General features: G+C 49.0%; 1 protein-coding gene and 1 pseudogene across 1 annotated transcript; one reads left to right on the top strand and one right to left on the bottom strand.

Annotated features, from left to right (window-relative positions):
* Nucleotides 1-30: 30 nt before the first annotated feature.
* FAM120A2 (Putative uncharacterized protein C9orf129 homolog) lies at nt 31-24,343 on the bottom strand. Its single transcript, XM_064361314.1, has 8 exons — nt 24,282-24,343; nt 23,172-23,243; nt 19,836-20,021; nt 19,539-19,717; nt 9,014-9,156; nt 8,387-8,557; nt 339-439; nt 31-121 (listed from the first exon to the last, which is right to left on the bottom strand). Coding segments are annotated over exons 1-8 (915 nt in total). The 3' UTR covers nt 31-120.
* On the top strand, nt 11,975-17,373 carry LOC135268689 (spermatogenesis-associated protein 31A7-like; annotated as a pseudogene).
* Nucleotides 24,344-25,076: the final 733 nt, after the last annotated feature.

Here is a 25,076-nt window from a genome sequence, read left to right as displayed (position 1 = left end):
GCTGTTCTGCTCCATCAGATTCTTCCCGCTCGTGTCCAAAGTGAGAGCTGCTGGCTCAGAGAGGCTGTACGGGTATGGACCCTGGCCCGGTGCACCCCCCTGGGCTGGGCACCTGTGGGGTCTGAAAGGAAGGGCACAGGTAACATGCACACATGGCAGGCAGGACCTGACTCAGGCCCAGGCTGACGTTTCCTGACTCATTTTTATGTCAACAAACACTGGCATCTATTTCACATATCGATTTAAGAGGTTAGGAACTTATTTCAGCATTTGTCAAAATTTAATGCACGCACTGTGTCTGAGGCCCGCCACCCCACCCGACGCAGGGAATGCCTTACCACGGGCTTTGCTTGCAGAGAGGTCTGCGGAACGTTGAGCATCTGAGGAGGAACGTGCGGCGGCACCATCCCAGGCATTCCAAACGGACCGGGTCTGGCTGCTTCACCAACACAGAGAGAAAGGAATCACACAGCTGTGAACAGAATGCGTTTCCCAGGGGATCCTGGGGGCCAGCGCATGGCGACAGGGGTCTCACCCTCACCTGGCTCAGACATCGACACCACCATGGGTCCCACTTCTCAAAAATCATTACAAATTGCTATTTTACAGTGAAGAAAACTTAAATTTTAAGACGTTCAATTTGATGGATTGGGGCTGGGATGGTAACTTTCCAGATTTCTCAGTGAACTTGTGGTAGTGGTTCTGCTCTCGTGCACCACCCGAGGGTCTCTGTCTGCAACTTAGTGGGCATTCTCTGTAACTCAGTCTCCCTGCTCACAGCTGCTCCTGGCCTGTGGCCTCCATGAAACCAGAAGTCCTGGCAGGCATAAAAGGAACAAAGTCTGGACGAAACAGCTTCCTTTACTTTTGTCAAGCAAGAAGATTTTTCTATTTAAAGTCCGTTGATACCACCATTAGGTTCTTAGCTAACTAGTGAGTTTTTAAATACCTTTTAAATAAAAGGTAATTGCTTTCCATTGTTTAGTAATTAGGTTATACACTTCAACACATCTTACAAGATGAGTGATTTGGGATTCTGTGCTCTCTTAAAAAATAATTTCATAGAGAACTGATCCAAGATGGCCGATTAGGAGCAGCTCAGGATTGCAGCTCCCAGTGAAAGCATGGAGGGTGAGTGGATGCTGCATTTCCAGACAAATTTTTATTGCCCACAGACCAGGAGATTCCCACGCGGAGGAGCCCCATGGGTCGACAGCGTGGCTGTTTTGGCCCATGGGGCAGGTCTCGGCACAAAATACACGGGTCTGGGCACTGTTTTAGCTGGCGATTGGAGGTCCTGGGAGACAGAGTTGCCCATTCAACTGATAAAAAGGGGACTGAAATAGGGAGCCAGGCCAGGAGATTCCCAGGCAAAAAAGCACCATGAATCTCTGCAAGACTCTTTCAGCTGGCGCAGTGGGTCGTCACACGGGAAATCACACAGATCCGGTGTCTTTTCAACAGGCGACTGGAATGCCTGGGAGACAGAGTCGCTCATTCAACTGATAAAAAGGGGACTGAAACAGGGAGCTAGGCCAAGAGATTCCCTGGCGAAAAAGCGCCACGAGTCTCTAGTGGTTGTTTCAGCCGGCACAGCAGGTCTATGCAAAAGAAATCACATAAATCCAGGTGCCATTTCAACTGGTGACTGGGCTGCCTGGGAGACAGAGTTGCCCGTTCAACTGAAAAAAAAATAATAATTTCATGAACCTGTCCCAATGTGTGCTGGCATGTGCTAATTAGTTATCATTCCCATATTAACCTGCAAAAGTGAAGAAAACTGTTAGAGGATGGAAAGCCACAGGGAGAAACTGAAGCAGGACAGCAGGATGAGGAGCCGGGCCAGCCTGAAGCTGGGATAGGAGGCAGGGCCTGGAAGCCTCCACACTCAACACTGCATCTGGCCTCACAGGATCTAAGGACAGGAAGAGTGCTCAGGGGCCATGCCAGCCAACAGAAGTGAAAAAGTGCATAGATGATGCCCTCAGACACAGCACAAGACCCACAGTAACAAGGACTGAGTGTGGCCCAGATGCCAACAGCACTTTGAAACACCACCAGCAGGAAACAAGAGGACATGAGACATGGACCCCGAGGAGCTGCACTCCCTCTTGGAGTCCTTAGGTGCTGAGCACCTATGATGCGTCAGGTTGAGGCCTGGGCCTGAGGATGCAAGGAGCCTTGAGGCAGTGTTGGTAAGAGGCACACTTCTGAAGACAGAGAAAATAGAGAACTTGTGTGAGACACAACAGATCCACACCACCTCTTCCTTGGGTTTGTTTTAAATGTGGAAGAAAATCAAGCCTGGAGCTTCCTGACTCCAATTTCCCTCTTCTCCATCCTTTTCATCTGAACACTTAGGTGATATGGTTACACTTCATGTCCCCACCCAAATCTCATCTTGAATTATAATCTTCATAGTCCCCATAACCCCCATGTGTCAGGGAGAGACCAGGTGGAGGTAACGGGATCATGGGGATGGTTTCCCTATGCTGTCCTTGTGATAGCAAGTGAGTTCTCACAAGATCTGATGGTTTTTAAGGGGCTCTTCCCTCTTTGCTCGGCATTTCTCCTTCATGCCACCTTGTGAAGAAAGTGCCTTGCTTCTCCTTTGCTTTCACCAGGATTGTAAGTTTCCTGAGGCCTCCCCAGCCATGCTGAACTGTGAGTCAATTAAACCTCTTTCCTTTATAAATTACACAGGCTCAGGAAAATTTTTTATAGCAGGTGTCAAGGCAGAGACCAGGTGGAGGTAATTGGATCATAGGGGGAAGTTTTCCCCATGCTGTTCTCATGATAGGGAGTGAGTTCTCACAAGATCTGATGGTTTTATAAGGGGCTCTTCCTCCTTTGCTGGGCACTTCTCCTTGCTGCAGCCTTGTGAAAAGGGTGCCTTGCTTCCCCTTTGCCTTCTGCCATGATTTTAAGTTTCCTGAGGCCTCCCCAGCCATGATGAACTGTGAGTCAATTAAATCTCTTTTCCTTTATAAATTACCCAGACTTGGGCACTTCTTTATAGCAGTATGAAAATGGACAAATACACAAGGCAAGGAGAACACAACCCATGAACCACCTCTCACACTGCCTATCTGCCAAAATAGGTAAGGACAGAAAAATTCCCCAAACCTTTGCTCTTATTCCCTGAAAGCAAACATCCATGGCTGCATTCACAAGAGGCTCCCTAAGCTGATACTGGGTGTGGTGAGACCAGCATTGCAAATGTTGTCCTGGGCTCAGCCTTCTGAGAGCCAGGCACGGCCCACAGAGGCTGGGAGTGAAGCACAGATCATTGAATGTTGTTGACTGCCCCTAGAGAAGGACCAGGAACCTTACAGACTAAATCCCGTGTGTAGTTCCTGCCTTCCAAGGGCCTCAGCTCACAAGCTCTAAAACACCACAGCCTTTTGATCCTGGCTCACACCAATAAAAAACCTTGGCGCAGCTTCCACCTTGGTACCAAACAAAGACAACTACAGGATGAGAAGCTGGGAATAATGAGCCTGTCATGTATGTAGTCACAGGCACATCACACTTGCACAAAACACACACACATAGACACATGTGCACATCAGAGGTCCCTGATTGAACAGTAAGTCCACAGATCGAAGCCTCTAAGGGATGTGTGTACACAGGCAAACACTCACCTCATGCACAGGCGGAGATACACACAGGAGTGCATGCAAACACACCCTCACACTTGTGTGCATGACACACACACAGGCATGGCACAGACAACGCAAGGATGCGTTCCTAATCAAAAAATAACAGTACGTTGGCTAGATCTGCACCTCCACGTGTGTGACCAAAGTCACTATTATTTTAAAAAACTGTTTACAGATGATTGTGATAGGCAGGTTTGACCCAAAGAATATTTTAAAATCTATTCAAGTTCTAATATAGTTTAAGTCAGTGTAAAACATCTAGTGTATAATGTCGTGCGGGTGACCTGACATACCTAACTTTGGAATAATAAAAATGAAAGTCTAGACTCATGTAGCAGCCACATTCAATCGAAGATGATCATTTTTGTTTTTCTACTTTTGGCCATTACATCCTAAAATCTTCCTTGAAAGCACAAACTTTACTTTAAAGCAAACAAACTACATTACAGCATAAAACCAACGAATTTCAAGGAAAGAATATTTCCTAAAATCACATTCCAATCATTGACCTCAATCCTCTGTGAATCCACAGAGCAAGTCACTATTCTATCAAGGCAGTCCAATAAGTGAATCAATTGTCTGCATTTTCTGAAGGCTGCAGAAGCACCTCCTAACCTAGGGTCTGCCTCTGCGGATTGCAGGCCTTCATCTAAACCAGTGCCCAGGTGCAGCTGAGCAGAGCACTGTGTGTCTCCTCTACGACAAGAGGCATCTTTCTCAGAAGGGACATGGGGCTCCTGAGTGGAGATCACACCACCAGGTTCTCACGCTCTTCTTTTCGCACTTACTAAAGAGATGGGCTTTCGTTAAAAAAAAGTACGCAGACTGAAGACAAGAAGTAAAAGAAGAAAAGGCCAAAACAATTTACTATATTTCAAAATATTTCATAACTTTAAAAATGGTTTTTAAATAGTAAAAAGTCCTTTCAGAACAATGAGAAAAAAAACATACACTGCAGTCCCTCGGCTGTGTGAGCTCCATTTTTACAGCTCGGTTACCTACTTCCTCAAAGGACTCACTTACTCCTGTATCAAGCTATGTGGCTTTTGCTCTGTATTAAGATACAATTCTTAAAGGAATGGTGTTAGACTGGAACCTCTTGTTAGAATTACAGTCAGCCTTACCCCAGCCCCCATTCCTAGCCCAACCTAACAAATGCTCCTCTATTATTTGGCATATTATTCTAAAATGTTATGTTGAACTAAACAAAAAAGTATCCAAAGTAAGTCTTCAAAAAAAAAACAAAACCATATGGGTAGGTATTGTATGATTTTCAAGTATTCCTCAAAAACTACAGCTTTGAAAATGTTGAGTTCAAGATTAAATAAATCAATACAATCCCTACCACCTTTAGTTTTCATCACTTGCAAACATAGACAAGGCAAAATTTTCCAATCATTTTAAGCATGTGTAAATGCACATATGTACTAGATAACAGTAGTCTACAGAAGAAGGTATACAAAGGAAACTCTCATGGGACCTGTTCGCATTACATTACAGATCCAGCATCAAGGAGAGGCAGGGTGGGGCCTGGAGCACAGTGGGAGGGCGTCACGTCTGGCCATCCTGCCAGGAGAGGAGGTCCAGCAGAGCCGGTCAGTCCTGGCCGAGCCGAGCAGGGACTGAGACCAGATGCAAGGTCAGTGCTCAGGGAGGCAAAGGATTTAGGAGCAACTCCCAAGAGCTAAGAGCCCAGGGGCAGCTGATGCCGGCCCAGAGCCTGTGGTGCTGGCCAGACCCCATGGACGAGCCACAGGCTGGTACTTAGAAGAGGAGGCCTGGTGATAGAAGGAGGCAAAGCCTGAGGGATGATCAGCTTGAAGAAGGCTAAGTGCAAGGCCCATGAGAAGTAAGATTATGAACTAAGTGATCAGGCATATTCTGTGTGGCACATGAAAGAATTCAGAACAGCGGGAAAAATTAAACCAGGGAAGCAAATTTCAAGTCAATAGAAACAAGAACTTTCTAAGAACCAGAGCAGTTCAACAATGGAAAGGGCTGCTTTACTGACTGCTTGATTGCTCATACAAGAACATTCTACAGCAGAGAGCTGGGCTGAACTTCTATAAGCGTTCCTTGCTCTCCAAATCATTTCCATTCCCGAATGTGGATAGTAAGAGGGCGGACATCATGAGATACAGCGTCATTCAAATCCACCCCGTCCCGAGTCTCAAGTAGCAAGTTTTACCTAAATGTATTCAGTTCCTGGGTTCAATTAATCAGTTTGAACAGAATACTTGAACTGACTGAGCAAAGTTCAAGAAAGCAAAAAAGGAACATTACATCTCACTAAAGCTGGTTATGGTGGCTCACGCTTACAATCCCGACACTGGGAGGCTGAGGCAGCAGTTCAGACCAGCCCAGGCAACGCAGCAACACCCTGTCTCACAAAACAACGCAAAAAACCAAAACCCTAAATCCCATTTAGCCACCGAAATGAGTTTTATAAGTCTATGATGAAATAAGATAATTAGTTTCTGTCCATTTGTAGATTTGGAAAAGCACAATGTAAAACTCTACCAGGTCTCTATTTTGAGGTCACTGGTAAACTGAACTGACATTCCTCACTTGTTACCAAATACTGAAATGTCATTAACAAACCCAACATCAAACTAAACGCATCCACTTTGGGAAGACACATGCTGCAGTCTTTAAAATCAGATAATAGCTCAAAGGAGGGTATTGGTTCTTCCAAAACATCTGATTTTTAAATTCAAAATAAAAATGACCTTCCAAAACAGCCACACTATCAGGCAGTCTGTGTCACTTCCTATACCATACTAACTACCACGAACTCATTGAAAATGGAGCGAAAGGTCTCAGAGCAGACACTGAAAGCAAAGCCCCCAGCACCAGCAGGAGAATCCAATTTTCTACTTGGGAATTCTGGACCGGAAGGGCAAGATGAGTGGCCTTACTCAAAAGGAGTAATGCCCTGACATCCCCCTGGTGCCCTCTATTCTGTCAGCCTCCAGGGCTTAACATCAACATCATCTGCGTTAGCTTTAAAGATAAAAAACTGGCTGGGCTAGATGCCTCATGCCTATAAACTTGAGGTCAGCAGTTAGAGACTGGCCTGATCAACATGCTGAAGCCTCGTCTCTACTAAATATACAAAAATTAGCTGGGTGTGGTGGTGCATGCCTGTCATCCCAGCTACTCAGGAGGCTGAGGCAGGAGAATCACTTGAACCCAGGAAACGGAGGCTGCAGTGAGCCAACATCTCACCACTGCACTCCAGCCTGGGTGACGGAGTCAGACTCTGTCTCAAACAATAACAACAAAACTGATAAAGATGAACAAGGACACATCTCCAAAACAGCAAGCACAGAATGGCATGTTCAATACAGTGTTCAATTCAAAAGCAAAGCAATGCTATTAATTATCCCATTGGTATGAGGTGAAAAAATATAAAAACATGTTTAGGGCCAGGCGCCGTGGCTCACACCTATAATCCTAGCACTTCGGGAGGCTGAGGCAGGCGGATCATGAGGTCAGGAAATCGAGACCATCCTGGCCAACATGGTGAAACCCCATCTCTACTAAAACTACAAAAAATTAGCCGGGCGTGGTGGCACACACCTGTAGTCCCAGCTACTCAGGAAGCTGAGGCAAGAGAATCTCTTGAATCCGGGAGGCGGTGGTTGCAGTGAGTCAAGATTGCGCCACTGCACTCCAGCCTGGCAACAGAGCGAGACTCCATCTCAAACAAACAAACAAAAAACATATTCAAGGGGGCTGTATGTGACTTTTTGAAAAGGCTGATGCATATCTTTTTTTATAAACGAATGATCTCAAGCACAGGTTGCCATTTGTGTAACCCGAAGTCCTGAAGCAGGTACGCCACCACTCATTCTACTGTTCCTTCTATTTTTTGTTACATTAACAGGTTTTCATAACAGCCACAAAAAAATTTTAGTAAAAACCTAGGAAAGGGCGAGCATAGGAAGCAAAACTATATGACAAAGCAAGGATTTCATGCAACACATTTTTAAGGAATGCCAAAAATCTAAAGTTATTAGTAAAATACACCAAAAGTACAATATTGAATACCTGGTGAAAATAAAATTCTTTTTTAATTTTTATTTTTATTTTAAGTTCTGGGTTACATGTGCAGGACATACAGGTTTGTTACATAGGTAAATGTGTTCCATGGTGGTTTGCTGCACTTATCAACCCATCACCTAGGTATTAAGCCCAGCATCCCTTAGCTGTTTTTCCTAATGCTCTCCCTCCCCTCATTTCAATCCCTGATAGGCCCCAGTGTGTCTTGTTCCCCTCCCTGTGTCCACATGTTCTCATAGTTCAGCTTGTACTTATAAGTGAGAGAATGAGGTGTTTGGTTTTCTGTTCCTGTGTTAGTTTGGTGAGGATAATGGCTTCCAGCTCCACCCATGTCCCTGCAAAGGCCATGATCTCATTCCTTTATTTTTTTTGGAGACAGGATCTTGCTCTGTTGCCCCGGCTGGAGTGTACTGGTGCGATCTTGGCTCACTGCAACCTCCACCATCGAGGTTCAAACGATTCTCATGCCTCAGCCTCCCGAGTAGCTGGGATTATGGGTGTGCATCACCATGCCAGGCTAATTTTTGTATAATGTTTTTAGTAGAGATGGGGTTTCACCACATTGGCCAGGCTGGTCTCAAACTCCTGGCCTCAAGTGATCCTCCCACCTTGCCCTCCCAAAGTGCGGGGATTGCAGGCCACCGGACTTGATCTCATACCTTTTTATAGCTGCTGTATATGAACCCCATTTTCTTTATCCAGTCTATCATTGCTGGGCATTTGGGTTGAAAAGTCATTATAATAGCAAAAAAACTAAACATATTCTTGATGCTGACAGCAGGGACATAGCTAAATATGGCACCTCCACACTGCAGAGTATCAGACCATCTCTGGAAAAAATAAGAAAGTCATCACCAGCTTCTATAATGGGCCCTACTTATGGGTCATAGCCCCCAGGCTCGGTCAGTCCCAACCCCTCCCCCCAGGCCGTCCCTCCCCACTGCTGAGCCTACTGCTCTGCAGGAGGCCCCAGGGGCCCTGATCCTGCCCTGACCACAACAGGACAGGAGGGCTACCAGGTGGGTCCAAACGTCCAGCTGTCAGCCAGGCCCAGCCTGGGGCAGGTGGGCTGCCATGTGGTCTCTTTCACGTTTTCACTCTTTCTGCCCTAGAGGACCTGCCTCCATCCTTTGGCCCTTTTGCTAGAGCACTCAGCTGTCTCTGGCTGTATGACTGCAGAAAATCACGTTTCAAGGAATAAATCTATAAGATTTTATGGTGAATGAGCATTTAAACCTCTTTGGATTACCGCACGGTCCACGCTGATCCCAGAAGCGTTTACTTACCCACGTAGTGTGGTGGCTGCAGCGACAGAGGCTGACTGGTCGTGGAATAATGCCTACTTGCTCTGTTACATCCCAGAACTGATTCTCAGGGCTTGGGGGCTGGAAGATGCTCGGGAGGAGGCCACGGCCGCGGCGGCGATGGGCTGGAGAGAAGGCCTTGGCATGAGGGTGAGGCGGCGCTGGAGACCCGGGGGGGCGGGGGCAGCGGCCAAGGCAGGGTCGGGCTAGGCCCATCGCGGGCTCCAGGCAGCGTGAGCGAGGCACCCCATGCCCGCCTCCGGCCACCCCGGAGTCACGGAGGGAAGGCGGCCGCCGACCCGGGCCTCTGAGCTGGGAATCCTGCCTCTTCCCCGCCGCCGCCGGCCTGGGAGCCGCGAGGGGCGGGAGGAGGGAACGGGAGTTTGCAGGGACGCCTAGAGGTCCGCTGCCACCTCCTCTCGGCTTCAGTCTGCAGGCAGCGCTTCCTCACCAGAGCGCGGGGCGCCCCCGGCCGGCCCGCGTCTCCCAGCTGCCGCCTCATTTGAAAACACGGCCTTTCCCACGCGCTTCCCGCGGGTTCCGCCCGAGCTGCGCTGGGTCCCGCGTCCCTCTGCTCGCCCTTTGCTCTCGGCGTCCCACCGTCTCCTTCCCTTCTCAGCAGCTTCCTCTTCTGCTCTCACCCCGGGTCTCCTGCCTGCCTTCCAGCAGCATCCCTTTCGGATGTCATTCCTTACAGTGAAGTGCTTCATTGAAACTGCCGTAGCTAGGCATGGTGGCAGATACCTGTAATCCTAGCTACTCAGGAGGCTGAGGCAGAAGAATTGCTTGAACCCAGGAGACAAAGGTTGCGGTGAGCCAAGATCTCACCACTGCACTTCGGCCTGCGCAACAGAGCAAGACTCCATCTTACACACACACACACACACACACACAGATATACATGCAGCTAACAAATATATTTTAAAAGGCTCAACATCACTGATGATTAGAGAAATGCAAATCCAAACCACAATGAGATACCATTTCACACTAGCCAGAATGGCAATTATTAAAAAGTCAAGAAACAATGGATACCGGTAAGGTTCTGAAGAAACAGGAATGCTTTTACACCATTGGTGGGAATGTAAATTAGTTCAGCACTGTGAAAGACAGTGTGGCAATTCCTCAAAGATTTAGAACCAGAAATACCATTTGACCCAGCAATCCCATTACTGTGTATAATGGTATTTATACCATTATATTATACATATATATAATTATATATATAATTATGTTATATATAAAATATATAATTACATATATTATATTATATATTACATATTATATATTATATTATATATATTAATATATAATATATATTACAGCTGATTAATATATTCTAGCTAATGCATGAATATATAATATATAATAATAATTATAATATATTATATATAACATATATTATGTTATATATTATATATGCATTTGCTAGAATATATTAATCAGCTATAATATATATTATATATTACATTATATATTATATTATGTATTAAATATTAATATATTATATATAATGATATTTACATCAGTATTATATATCCAAAGGAATATAAATCATTCTGTTACAAAAATACATGCACGTGTATGTTCATTGCAGCGTTGTTCACAACAGCAAAGACATGGAATCAACCCAAATGCTCATCAATGGTAGACTGGATAAAGAAAATGGGGTATATATACACCATGGAATACCATGCAGCCATGAAAATGAATCAGATCATGTCTTTTTCAGACATGTAGATGAAGCTGGAAGCCACTATCCTCAGCAAACAACACAGGGACAGAAAAGCAAATACTACATGTTCTCACTTCTAAGTGGGAGCTGAACAATGAGACTGTGTGGACACAGGCAGGAGAACAACACACACTGGCCCCTGTTGGGCGAGGGCCGGTGGTAGGGAGAGCATCAGGAAAAACGGCTAATGCATGCTGAGTTTAATACCAGGGTGATGGGATGATAGATGCAGCAAACTACCATGGTACACATTTACCTGTGTAAGAAAACTGCCTGTCCTGCACATGTACCCCAGAACTATAAAGAAAATAAATACATAAATAAAATTTTAAAAAATTTAAAAAATTATGTTAATTGTATGTGGGTAGGTCCCTTTGATTGAAAGTGAAATGGAAATAATTTTTTTTAAAAACCTTACTATACAAAATTTACAAAACTAAATAAGAGTAAAACAAATTTACATTTTGTCCCTGGATTGATATAAGACAAAAACATTGTGTGGGAAAGCTGGAGTTGAGGACGAATGAGATTCTGAGAATAAAAATCCCTGGTACATAGTCAAAGTTTCAGAGTCAACTTCAGATTTTCAAGGATTATAAAATAGATAACTTCATACAACCATCTCCAACAGATAAAAGGAACCAGATAATATCTGTGTTCCAGAGAGAAAGAACAGAAAATTGGCTGAGTTCTGTCACTGACAAAACTTAGTGGGAAGGAGGAATCTGGAAGGTGGGAGGGTGGAGGGATCCCAGGCTTGTGGGGTGGGGAGGGGCTGTGCTTCAGCCTCCCCCTCTCACTGCCCCTCCCCCATCAGGGGCCCTTTGTGAAGTCAAGGCCCCAGCTCTGTGACACAGGCCTGGGCCCCAGTCCCTAGTCTCCAAGGGACTGCCCAGAGCTCAGTTACTTTAAGGCAGCAAGCAACTGCCTTAAAGTGCTCGGGTCCAAGGGAATGCCCAGAGCTCAGCTGCTTGCCATCTTCAACTGAACTCCAGGCACTCCCTCGGAGACTAGGGACTGTTGACATGGAGAATCTTCTGTTTCTTCTAAAACTTCTTAGTGATTCGTGGAGAAAAACCCCCAGCTCCACATCATGGGTGTTGAGTATCTTCCTCACCCTGGTATTTGCTGTGGGGTTCTTTTTCCTATTGCACTCCTACTTCTCTTACTCCATTTGTGATCGACCCTCACCATCGCCTAGGAATAAGATGATGGTAAGGAGCCCTCGGGCCGGACCCACACAGCACAATTCTCTCCTTTCTTTCTGTTATTAGCTCTGCTTTTCCAAATCCAGTGGCGAGACTTCCGCAATGGGAAGTGTCAGGAGAGACCAGAACATGGTCCTTCCAGGGAGAGGCAGAGCAGCCAGGGGTTGGTAGGGACTGGGATTTCCATCCCAGGCTCTCAGTCCATCTGTGGGGGAGCACAGGAGGCGTCAGGGCAAAACCAAACCCCTGGACTCAGTGGCAAGGACCAGTCAGGAGATGGGGGAGGTCTCTGTGGGAGGGCGCTCATAAGCCCCTTCCTGGGGCAGGTGGCTGGGGGCCCAGCCTAGTCTGTGTGGGGTGATCTGGGGGCTGTGCTGAGACTCCGAGAGCCTCCCACCTGGGCCTGGAGTCTCCTCTGATCTCCTGGGAAGCAGAATCCTACCTAACAGCTCAGGTGTGCCCGCGGGCCTGAGCCTGGGTGTTCGTCGAGTAGAGGAGCACCTCTACCGTTACTTACATTATATTATATATTATATATTATACATTATGTATATTATAGTTTATATATGAAACATATATAATATATATATATTTCCTCATATAGTAAATCCCTCTCTGTGGTGGGTTTTATTGTTTGTTTTTTGAGATGGAGTCTCACTCTTGTCGCCCTGGCTGGAGTGCAATGGCGATCTGGGCTCACTGCAGCCTCTGCCTCCCAGGTTTAAGCAATTCTCCTGCCTCAGCCTCCGGAGTAGCTGAGATTACAGGCACGCGCCACCACGCCAGGCTTTTTGTTATTTTTAGTAGAGACAGGGTTTCACTATGCTGGCGAGGCTGGTCTCAAACTTCTGATCTCAGGTGATCCACCCTTCTTGGCTTCCCCAAATGCTCGGATTACAGGTGTGAGCCACGGCGCCTGGCCCCCTCTTTGTGTTTTTCTAAGAAGAAAAGCAGTTTATCATCCACTTAAACATGAGTGGGAGGAAGCACACCACTCCCTGAGCAGGACGAGAGAGCTGTGCGGTTCATGAGCGCTGCGCGCTGCAGCTGGGCTGGGGCCAGAAAGCGAGAGCCGGTCTCAGCCCCTCGCCCTTTCTTGTCTCCCAGGATCTTCTTCTCTCCCTGGATGAACTTCTGTCCCAGTGTCAACTTATCTCCCAGTGTCAACATCAGCGGAGGAGGAGGCCCAAAGGCAGGAAGAAAAACAGTCTGAAAGGTAAGGTTCTGCCGGGCACACTAGAGTTCATTTGATCTCATCTGTCCCCAGAGAGAAGCGACTCTGTCTGAGGAAGTCAATTGAAGAAGCCTGAGGTGGGGGCTCCTAGGAAGGAAATCAGAATCCCGGGTCCCTCTCAGATTCCGTGCTGGCATGAAACCATGGTGGGCCAAGGACTGGGTGTTCCCCAGCAGGGCACAGTGTAGGGGGAGGAGGCCAATGCCTGTCTGAATCAGGAGGGGGGTGAGGGGGCTGTGGACAGCTGTTCAACTCTGCTAAGGCTGATTCCTCTTTGAGACCACCCCAGTCCTTTCTCCCCACAGGGCAGCTGTGAGGACTATGGGGGTGGGGGATCTGTGTGTGGAAGCCCTTTGTGGACAACATAGCCTTGCCCTCTGTGCCTCGCTATCACCGTCCAGGCCACGTGGCCTTGGACACAGACATGTGGTTTCCAGGGTCTGACTCCGCATGGTCTTCCCTAAAGAAACATCCAATCAGCCTCCTGTGAGATGCCAGGCCCCTCCCTCACTGCCCTAACCCGGTCTCCTGATTTCCAGCTTCTAGAGACCACCTGACAGGCCTGGAGGGGACTCGGGACTTGTATTCACAACTGCAGCGGTGAGGCACTTCCCCTTTCCTGCATCCTTCCTACCGGGGTTGGGATTCGACCCAGGGCCTTATGGCAGCCTGGAGCTGACCTGGGATGGGGAGACCAGGGGGACAGAGGATGGGAGTAAAACCCTGGAGCAAGGGGTAGGAGAAGAATTGGGGAGTCTGGGTGCAGCGCAGTGGAAGGGCATAGGAGGAGAATTGGGGAGTCTGGGTGTGGGGCGGTGGAGGGGCATAGGAGGAGAATTGGGCAGTCTGGGTGTGGGGCGGTGGAGGGGCACAGGAGGAGAATTGGGGAGTCTGGGTGTGGGGTGGTAGGGGGCATAGGAGAAGAATTGTGGAGTCTTGGTGTGGGGCGGTGGAGGGGCATAGGAGGAGAATTGGGCAGTCTGGGTGTGGGGCGGTAGAGGGGCATAGGAGGAGAGTTGGGGAGTCTGGGTATGGGGTGGTGGAGGGGCATAGGAGGAGAATTGGGGAGTCTGGGTGTGGGGCGGTGGAGGGGCACAGGAGGAGAATTGGGGAGTCTGGGTGTGGGGTGGTAGGGGGCATAGGAGAAGAATTGTGGAGTCTTGGTGTGGGGCGGTGGAGGGGCATAGGAGGAGAATTGGGCAGTCTGGGTGTGGGGCGGTAGAGGGGCATAGGAGGAGAATTGGGGAGTCTGGGTATGGGGTGGTGGAGGGGCATAGGAGGAGAATTGGGGAGTCTGGGTGTGGGGCGGTGGAGGGGCATAAGAGGAGAGTTGGGGAGTCTGGGTGTGGGGCAGTGGAGGGGCATATGAGAATTGGGGTGTCTGGGTGTGGGGCGGTGGAGGGGCATAGGAGGAGAATTGGGGAGTCTGGGTGTGGGGTGGTGGAGGGGCATAGGAGGAGAATTGGGGAGTCAGGATGTGGGGCGGTGGAGGGGCATAGGAGAAGAATTGGGGAGTATGGATGCAGCACAGTAGAGGGGCATAGGAGGAAAATTGGGGAGTCTGGGTATGGGGCAGTGGAGGGGCATAGGCGGAGAGTTGGAGAGTCTGGGTGTGGGACGGTAGAGGGACATATGAGGAGAATTGGGGAGTCAGGGTGTGGGGCGGTAGAAGGCCATAGGAGGAGAATTGGGGAGTCTGGGTGCCGTGCAGTGGAGGGGCATAGGAGGAGAATTGGGGAGTCTGGGTGTGGGGCGGTGTAGGGGCATAGGAGGAGAATTGGGGAGTCTGGGTGTGGGGCGGTATAGGGGCATAGGAGGAGAATTGGGGAGTCCGGGTGTGGGACAGTAGAGGGGCATAGGAGGAGAATTGGGGAGTCTGGGTATGGGGCAGTGGAGGGGCCGGGGCCCATGCGCCCACTCTATCCTATGGCTCTACCTGCTTCTGGCTGCAGCTTATGCCTCCTGTCTCCTGCAGCATCCTGGGGCCGCATCCTAACAAAGGTGACTTTGGTCGACCCTCTGGTCCAGACCCCCCAGGTGAGGAGTGCAAAAGAGCACCTGATGGAGCCTCCCAGTCCCAAAAACCTCAGGACGTCTTTAGTGCCTCCACTCCTAACCTTCCCCAGGACAGCTTGACAGCAATCGTTCCTGAGAACTTTCCACTCAGTCCTGAACTCCAGAGGCAACCAGAGCAACACATTGAAAGGCTCATTCAACACTGCAGCAACCTGGGAATGACCCAAGAGTCTCCGGATCTGATGCAGCCTCAGGAGAAATTGCCAGGGACAAGTCAGGCCAGTGGCAAACTCAGACCCTTGCAGTCCTCCATGTCCACGGGCGAAAGCAGCAAGGACATACAGAAGGTGACATTCCAGCTAGAGAGGAATCTGTGCACACCTCTGGGGCAAATTCTGGGGCAGACCCCACAAAATCTAGCCAGGTGTATGGAAAGCTTCCCAGGGAAGGCTCTGGGGGCAGCCTCTGAGGAGTCAGAAAGAGACCTGAAGATGCCCTTGAGGAGAGACTTGGAAAGTGATTTATTAAGACAAACAGAGAGAAATCGTATAGAAAACATCCTGAAATCCCACGTGGGCATGAAGTTGGGCCAGATCAATGAGGGTTTGATCCCCATTTGTGTGCGTCGATCCTGGCTTTTTATCAACCGGGCTTTTCCCGTGTCCAACACCCACATGAAGACCAACAATCTAGCACCCCTGAAAAGTGGGAGAGCCAGTGTCACCACATCCCAGGAGCTTTCCTTCCTCGATCCGTGCACTCAAGAGGTGCTGGGACATCATATTGTGAGGTTTTGGGCCAAACACAAGTTGAGCCTACCCATCAAGGTCCTCAAGCCCATTAAGCATTTTAAACTGGGGAAAGTTTCATCCTTATCCCTTACATAGCTTGCTGGTCCTTCCTCAGCCACCCATGAATCTAAGACTAGCTCACAAGTTAAGAAAGCCGTGTTCCTGAGAGAGTCACCACCGGCAGGTGTGAGAAAGCAGGTACTGACCAAAGCATCTGACCAAAGCCAGCAGAGCGGGCGCTTAGGAGCCCAATCTTCAAGGGCTGGAGAGACCATGGAGGCAGCGCCACAACCCAGAGTCTCCTTGGGAACCGCTACGCTAGCAAACCTCCAAGCCACACATAAGGATGTGAGTTGTTTAGAGGCTCCAGGGACCCTTGCTACAGAGAGTTTGGCTTCTCAAGTGCCCCATGGCCGTCTCTAGAGCATGCCTACTGGCAACATGCGGGCTTCCCAGGAGCTACGTGACCTTATGGCAGCCAGAAGGAGGAACCTGGGGTACAAGGAGCCTGAGAACCCGAAATGTCAAGGCTCATGCAAGAACCAGAGCCGGATGTTTACCCCTACTCACAAGAGTGAGAACTCAACGAAGCCCAACTTAAAAAAAAGTGAAGAAAGGCTTGAAAAACTGAGGCCTCCCCAATTCACCCCAGTCAGAAAAACAGAAGAAACTCGTCAGGATGAAGGCCTCCAGCTGTTGCCATCTAAGAAACAGCCTCCTTCAATAAGCAACTCCAGAAAAACAATCAAAGAATTTTTTCAGTGGGTCTTTCCAATGAAAAAAGGCAAACCACTACCAGTCACTGCCCACAGCCAGAAAACAGTAAAAAACATATCACATGTGTACAGCAGTTGTGCTAAAGCTGAGGGGCTCAGGACAGCAGCTGGACAGATGCTGGAGGAAAAAATGACACTTTGCTGTGGGCATCATGCCTCGAAGGTAAATCAGCACAAACAGAAGTTCCAAGCCGCAGTCGGTGGGTTGCCCTGCAACCACAGGTACCTCTTCCACCCGGAACAAAGCAGAATGCTGGGCTATGTAGCCAGCAGTCAACAAGCCACTCTCAAGAGCCAGAGTTACCCCAACAGAGAGAGGCATATCAGAGATCAAAAGCCCTTGAAAAGTGTCCAGTGCAACAATGAGCAATGGGGCCAGCGACATCCCCAACTCTTGCTCCCCAAGAAGGCTGTCTCCCCAGTCAGTGCCCCTGAGGGCAGACTGAAGACACCCTGTGCCTTCAGCCACAAACACCACTGTTGTCTTTGGGAAGGTATCTAATCTGATCAATCACAAATTCTTTTTTCACTCACATTCTTGCACCCAGAACATTAAATGTTCCACAATAAATAAATATCACTTTTTTCCCCCATAAAAGGGTAATGGCTTTTATTTGTGTCATGCTTGGTGTGGGCTCCAGCTCCCAGACCACAGACCTAAAAACGCATTTGCCCCCAACACAGAGAGCCAGACTAGTGAGAAGGCAAAGTGAATAAGGGAAGATGAATTTCTTAACACCATTCCATCTGCAACCCCCACCCTGGGCTGAGAATACCTATTCCTTGGTTTCTACCTGGTTAGTTCATGTTCAGCTTGCTGTCCTACCTATAAGAAACCTTCCTGAGTTCCTCCGGCCCCGAACCAGTTGGAGTCCAGACACTTGGGCATCAACCTCCCCTCCTGAATTTCTTCTAGAAGTCCCCTTGTCCCAGTGCTCAGCCCAACTAAGACTCCTCACTCCCCGACACAGCCCAGGAGGTAACTTGTCAAGCACCTGTCCCACGCAGACACCGCCTCAGTGTTCTGCAGGCACTGGCTCACATGCGCTGCTCATAGAGAGGGCTGGCACGAGGCAGGCCCCCAGTTGGTGCACAGAGGCAGTGAGCCTGGGATTACAGGTCTGCAGTCTCGCAGGGCTGTCCACATGACCCTCCCAGAGCTGTGCTCCATGGGCCTTGGTTCCCCATCCCAAAAACTAAGCGTCGTAAGGGAATGTCTCCAGGCCCAGGGGGTAGACACAGGAGGTGGGAAGCATACACAGTTCCCACTCTCTCAAAAAGGTGAAGCCGACAGTCAGAGCCTTCAGGGACCCCTGCCTGATGTACTCTGCCAGCTCCACGGTCCCTTTGTGCAAGAAGGCTTCTCTGATGGACAGCAAGGGACATGATCCCTTTGTGCAGGAAGGCTCCTCAATGGACAGCAAGGCCTCAGGCTCTGCCAACACCCAGTCCCTGGGACAGGCCTCCTTGGAGACCAACACAGCTCTGAATTGTGCCCCACGCATTTTGATGAACTCGCTAAGGGAGCTAGGGAATCTCACCCTGGGCAGGGCACAGTTTAAGACTTTGTTTCCCCATCTGTAGTACATAGACAAGATATTCCACGTGTCCCCATCTGATCATTTTGGACAGGAAACACCCAACATAGGGTTCAGTGCACAATAAGTGCTCAGAAATGGTAGTCACAAATAAGAAGGTTTAGAAGGGAGGACAAAGGGGAATAGGTGGCAGCTGGGGTCTCTTCTGGCCTAGTGTCCTGGAAGTCATCGGTTTCCAGCCCATGAGATCCTATTTGTGTGCAGGACCTAGGCTGAGACTCAAGTGAGCAAGCATGGAGGAGAGAGGAGTAGCGACTTCTGGGGCCACTCTGACCCCCTGAGCCAATTCTGCTCCATGAAGCAGAACATTGAGAATGAAATGTGGCTTCTGGGAACCTCCATATTCCCTGACCGGGCTGCCACGGGGTCCTTTACCAGCTTATCACCCTCATGGGGCTTCTCCAACAGGGGAAAGTCCACAGAGCAGGGTCACACTGTTTGTCTGAGATCAGGAGGACGGTGGGCAGGTCCCCAGACCAGAGAGGCCCTGGGGAGGATGGCTGGGCTGGGGCCACCAGCGTGGAGCACAACAACTTTGGAGGGTCCATTTGCTGTTCCGATTCCCTTAGGCCTAAACAGGGGCAAGGGGGTCGTGGCCCCCCGAGGGAGTCTGGGAGGCTGCACAGAGTCCCACAGAAACCACACGCCTCCGAGGAACGCATCTCCAGTCCCGCGACCTCGTTTGGGTGGTGGCAAGGATGGAGCGTTGTTTCCATGGCCAGAATCACAGCAGGACCGTTGTGAATGCTCCCTGGTGTCATTTCTATCACCGCCTACTATTTCAGGCCAAACTCCCCACCGCGGGACACCTCCCAACACAGATTTGCAGTGGCCGAACCCAGACCTTGGCCGTGCAGCCTCACCCCGGAGCTGCCCTGTAGCCTCTGCCCTCTTTGGCCCCGCGCCTGGCCACCGCCCATCGTGCCGGGCACCGCCTCGGCTAACACGGCCCCGCCGGGCAGAAGCCCCGGGACACCCACCACCTCTCGAGGGTGCACCCGCGCACCACCGGCAGCTGACGGGCCAAGGTCACTCGGACCCGCAGCCCAGGCGCGGCCTGCAAGTCGACTCGCAAAGCAGCCGGATTCTTGGGCCGGGCCACCCATCCAGGGCGTCCGCACCCCTGCGCCCAGCCAGCCCCGCGCCCACCTGTCATGGCGACGGAGACGGCGCCGCCTGCAGTCCCCAGATGTCTGCTGCGCCGTGCGTCCGCCTCTCGGTCAGCCGCCCGGTCCACTCGCTCCAGTGACTGCCGCCCGCGGGCCGTGCTCTCCCGCCCCTTTTCACTAGGCCCGTCCCCCGGCTTCTGCCGTGTGGCCTCGGGGAGTCTAAACCTCACCCCACACTGAGCCCCGCCCCTTTCCGGTAGAACCCGCCCCGGCCGCGCCCTCCACGGCGCCGCCAGGGCTCTAAACTCCGCCCCTCACTCGAGTTCCGCCCCCTTGCCGTCCTGGGTTAGGCCGCTGCGAGGATTCTTGATCCCTGCCCCTCACTCGAGCCCCGCCCCCTCCGGCGGCGGCTTCCGCGCCTCCAGGAGTCCTGAGCCCCGCCCCCTCGCGAACCCCGCCCCCTCCCTCGGCTTCCGCGCCTCCAGGAGCCCTGGGCCCCGCCCCTTCCTGCTCGACCCTGCCGCTGCGGGCGTGGGCGGGCGCCACCGGACTCCCGCCCCTCCCAGCGTCGGTTAAGACTCGGTGAGAGGCCCAGAGTCCCTCCCCTCGCTGGGCACGGGTCCCGCCGGCGTTGACCAGGGGCCTTAAGCCCCGCCCCTCACTCGAGCCCTGCCCTCGGCCTGGCCTCAGCTACTGCGGCCGCGCGCCTCCCTGGCTCCGGCCGCTCCTACCGGGGGCCCCGTCCGTCTTGGGCCCGCCCTTTCGGGCCCTGCCGCGCTGGGTTGCGGAGTCGGGACCCAGGTGGCACGGATGGTGGCCCACTCCCTGGGAACTTCGTAGTCTTAGGCAGTCTCTAGCTGAGTGGCTGCTGAAAATCTGCACAGCTCTGTGCTTGGGATCCAAGGCCCTGATGGCATGGGCTCACAAGGGGGATCTCTTGATCCACGGGTTGCACAGATCCGTGGAAAAAGCATGGTTTCCTGAGCAGGATAGCACAATCACTCATCACCTCCCTTGGCTGGGGGCGGGAGCTCCCTTTGCCCTGTGTGGCTTCCAGGTAGGCTGTCCTACCACTGTTTTTCCTCACTCTCCGTGGGTTGCACCAACCACCTAGTCATTCCAACAAGAGAGCCTGTATACCTCAGTTGCTGGTGCAGGAATCACTCGCCGTTTTTTTCTCAGTAGGAGCCTCTGACAGCAGCTGTTTCTAGTGACTGTCTTCCTGCCCGCTTCCCTTACAAGGGTGTAAGGCAAGTCTACTGATGAATGCCCTCAGCTTTAATCTTTCTGGGAAAGTATCTTGCCTCCAATTTGGAGAACAGCTTTGCCAGGTAAAACATTGTTGGTTGACTTTCATTTTTTTCTATCAGCATTTAAAATATTTCATTCTACTCTCTCCAGGCCTACATGATTTCTGCTGAGATAGCCACTGATATAGTCTTATGGGGATTCTCTTGTGTGTGATACATAACTTTTCTCTTGTTTCTTTCAAAGTTTTTTCTTTGCCTTTAATTTTGATGATTTGATTAAAACCTGTCTTCGTGGGCTGGTCTGATGGTAGCAAGTTATCTCAATTGATTGTTCACAGTCAGTTACAGATAAAACCCCTCATTCTGCTCTTTCCCCACTTCTCACTACTGCACTTGGCTAGTCTTAAAAATTAATTAATTGGCCGGGAGTGGTGGCTCACATCTGTAATCCTAGCACTTTGGGAGGCTGAGGCAGGTGGATCACCTGAGGTTTGAGACCAGCCTGGACAACACGGTGAAACTACATATTTAATAAAAATACAAAAATTAGCCAGACATGGTGGCACATGCCTGTAGTCCCAGTTACTCAGCAGGCCGAGGCAGGAGAATCGCTTGAACCCAGGAGGCAGAGGTTGCAGTGAGCTGAGGGCATTCATCACTCGAGTTGCCTTACAAGATCATGCCACTGCACTCCAGCCTGGGTGACAGAGCAAAACTCTGTCTCAAAAAAAAAAAAAAAATTAATTAATTAATTAAATCAGAAATAAAATGTATCTCAGGAAAGTCCTCTTTGAATTTAACCTGTTTGGGTATTTTGAGTTTCATGTATCTGGATATATACATCTTTTCTCACATTTGGAAAGTTTTCAGCCATCATTTTAAAAGTAAGCTTTGGCCGGGTACAGTGGCTCACGCCTGTAATCCCAGTACTCTGGGAGGCTGAGACAGGTGGATCATGAGGTCAAGAGATCGAGACCATCCTGGCCAACATGATGAAACCCCGTCTCTACTAAAAATACAAAAATTAGCTGGGCGTGGTGGCGTGCGCCTATAGTCCAGCTACTCAGGAGGCTAAGGCAGGAGAATCGCCTGAACCTGGGAGGTGGAGGTTGCATTGAGCCGAGATCATGCCACTGCATTCCAGCCTGCTGACAGCATGAGACTCTGTCTCAAAAAAAAAAAAAAAAAAAAGTAAGATTTCATCACTTCCTCTATCTCTTCTCCTGGGACTTCTGTGACATGTATTTTAGTTCTCTTGATGGTGTCTAATAAATCCCACACAGTTTCTTTATTCTTTTTCATTCTTTTTTCTTTTTCACCTCTGCCTAGATAATTTCAAATGGCTTGTCTTCAACTTCACAGATACCTTCTTCAGCTTGAACAAGTCTATTCCTGATGTTCTCTATTGCATTTTCATTTTATTCATTGTATTCTTTAGCTTCAGAATTTCTGTTAAGTTCTTTTTTATGCTTTATGTCCCTTTGTTTATTTCTTGCTTTGTTCATGTATTTTTTACTTGATTTTGTTGAGTTGTCTATCTGTGTTCTCTCATAGCTCAGAGAGCTTCCTTAAAACAATTATTTTGCATAATTTGTCAATTTGTAGTTCTCCATCTTTGGACAGTTACTAGAACCATATGAGTTTTTTTTTGGTGATGTCATATTTGCATGATTCTTCATGCTTTTTGTAGCCTTGTTACAAATGTCTATGCATTTAAAGGCACAAACACATCTGTTTTACAGACTGGTTTTGGCAAGTAAAGACCTCCTGGGTCTTTACCCTGCTGGGTTCCTGGACTGATGGGTCTGTCTCCAGGATCACAGATGAGCTGGGCTGCAGTGAGGTAATTTAGCTGTTTACAATTCCACAGCTGGGTCTGTGGTTGAAAGGCCTGTTGCCATAGATACAGACAGGCATGGTTCCTGTCAGACCCTCAGGTGGACAGGACTTCCTCTGGAGTATCAGTCCAGTGGGTCTAGAGCCATGTCACAGAGCCACGTCTGTGTCTGTAGTCAAAGCTACAGGCAGCAGGCCTGTTATCAGGGGCACAGACAGGTGTGGCTCTCACTGGGTCTCTGCATGAGAAGAACAACCTCCAGAACTAAACAAAACAGGACTGGAGCTGAGTCACAGGGCTGCTTCAGGGTCCACAGCTGGGACCTAAGTCAGCAGACCTACCACTGGGAGCTCAGGTGGCTGTCTCCTATCAGTTCCCCGAGTGGACAGGACTGCCTCCAGACCAAAGCAGAGACTGGTACTGAGTGTCAAGGCTACTTCAGGGTCCATGGCCAGGACTGACTTTAGTGTCCACAGCCAAAACTGAGATTGTTGGTCCTGTTAATAAGAACACAAGTGAGTGTTACTTGGGCACTGGTCAGGCAAGACTGGGATCAGGGATGGGTCTGGGTCACAGGGCCACTTACGGATCCACAGTTGGGTTCCTTGCCTGCTGCCTGTTACTGGGGACATGAATGGGCATGGCCTCTTCTGGTTCTCTGGGAAGGTGGGATGGGCTGCAGGACCACAGTAAAGCAGGGCTGAAGCAGAGTCCTTGGGATGGGGCTGCTTCAGTCTACAGCTGGTACCATATACAGTGAGCTAGCTAATGGAGTATAGGTTTGCCTTCTCAAAGGAGCTCTTCTGGGTCTTAGACTTCTCTGGGGTTTCACAATCTCCTACCTGGATCTCAAAGCTCTCACAAGGGCACTTTAATCTGTGGATGGCTGCCAGATGATTCTGTAGAGGAATGCAAGCTGGGGACCACCTATTCTACCATCTTGCTGATGTTTGAAGAAATTCTTTTAACAATTCTTGCAAGGTCTAACAGCAACAAATTAATTTTTGTTTATCTGAGAAGGTCTTTATTCCTTCTTAACTTAAAAAAAAAGACTTTCTTTTTAGAGCAGTTTTAAGTTCACAACAAAATTAGAAGTAAGGTTTAGAGATTTCCCATCTATCCTCTGCCACCACACATGCACATGGTCCCCCACTATCAACATTCTCCACAAGAATGGTACATTTGTTACAATAATGAACCTACATTAACACATCATTGTTACCCAAAGTCCAGAGTTTATATTAGGACTCACTCTTATTGCATGTTCTATGGGTTTGGACAAATGTATAATGACATGTATCCACTGTAACAATGTCACATGGAGTATTTTCTTTCTTTTTTTTTTTTGACATGGAATCTCCCTCTGTCACCCAGGCTGGAGTGCAGTGGCATGATCTCAGCTCACTGCAACCTCTGCTATCCAGGTTCAAGCAATTCTCCTGCCTCAGCCTCTCCAGTAGCTGGGATCATGGGCATGCACTACCATGCCCAGCTAATTTTTGTATTTTTAGTAGAGACAGAGTTTCACTGTATTGGCCAGGCTGGTCTTGTACTCCTGACCTCAAGTGATCTGCCTGCCTTGGCATTCCAAAGTGCTGAGATTACAGGCATGAGCCACCGCACCTGGTCTATGTAGAGTATTTTCACTGCCTTAAAAATCTTCTGTACTCCAACTCTTCATCTCTCTATCCCTCACCCAATCCGACAACCACTCATCTTCTCATTGTCTGCATAGTTTTGCCTTTTCCAGAATATCATATAGCGGAAATCGTAGAGTATGTAGCTTTTTCAGATTGGCTTCATTTACTTAGTAACATGCATTTAAGGTTCCTCTGTCTTTTCATGACTTGGTAGCTTATTCCTTTTCAACACCAAATAATACTACCTTGTGTGGACTTCCTCCAAGTTTGCAGTGGAAGAAGTCCCTGAGGCGTTAGACTGTCAAGATGCTTTGTAGGCCAGTTTATTTCTCCATTCACCTACTGAGGTGCATCTTGGTCACTTCTAAGTTCTGGAAATTATCAATAAAGCTGCTGTCAGCATCTGTATGCAGATCTGTTTGTTGACATAAATTTTCAACTTACTTGAGAGTTCTTTTTAATAGGTACGCATTCTCAATTTTACAAGATGAAAATAGTTCTTTGGATGGATGATGATGATGGGAGCAGGACTATGTGAATGTGCTTTATGCCACTGAACTGTACATTTTTAAATGGTTAAGATGGTAAATTTTATGTGCATTTTACAATTCTTTTTTTCAATGAGAATACATTCCAAAATCTCCTACCTTGGTTTCTTGATAAATTACGTTTAGTAAAGTTCCAACATTAGTAGGAATCAAAACCTTAAAATGCATATCTTTTGATCCAGCAATTCCATTTCTTGAAATGTATTCTAAAAAATCAGACATGGCAATAATATTGTAAATATACACACATTTACCACCTAATATTTTTACATAATGAAACATGGCAAACCACTTAACTGTCCC

The sequence above is a fragment of the Aotus nancymaae genome, unplaced genomic scaffold (assembly GCF_030222135.1).
Source record: "Aotus nancymaae isolate 86718 unplaced genomic scaffold, 86718_ANA_hifiasm-v0.15.2.pri h1tg000041l, whole genome shotgun sequence".
Lineage (NCBI taxonomy): Eukaryota > Metazoa > Chordata > Mammalia > Primates > Aotidae > Aotus > Aotus nancymaae.
Note: the sequence above shows the minus strand (reverse complement) of the source record. Positions and strands in the feature narration are given on the sequence as shown.

What these genes read in the sequence shown, in the direction of transcription:
- FAM120A2 (XM_064361314.1), bottom strand. Translation starts at nt 24,343, where the DNA reads ATGATATTCTGGAAAAGGCAAAACTATGCAGACAATGAGAAGATGAGT. An exon ending in CAGCGGCCTAACCCAGGACG is followed by an intron (nt 19,718 to 19,835) that starts GCAAGGGGGCGG and finishes GGTGAGGTTTAG; the next exon opens with ACTCCCCGAGGCCACACGGC. An exon ending in CGTCTCCGTCGCCATGACAG is followed by an intron (nt 9,157 to 19,538) that starts GTGGGCGCGGGG and finishes CCTTCTCTCCAG; the next exon opens with CCCATCGCCGCCGCGGCCGT.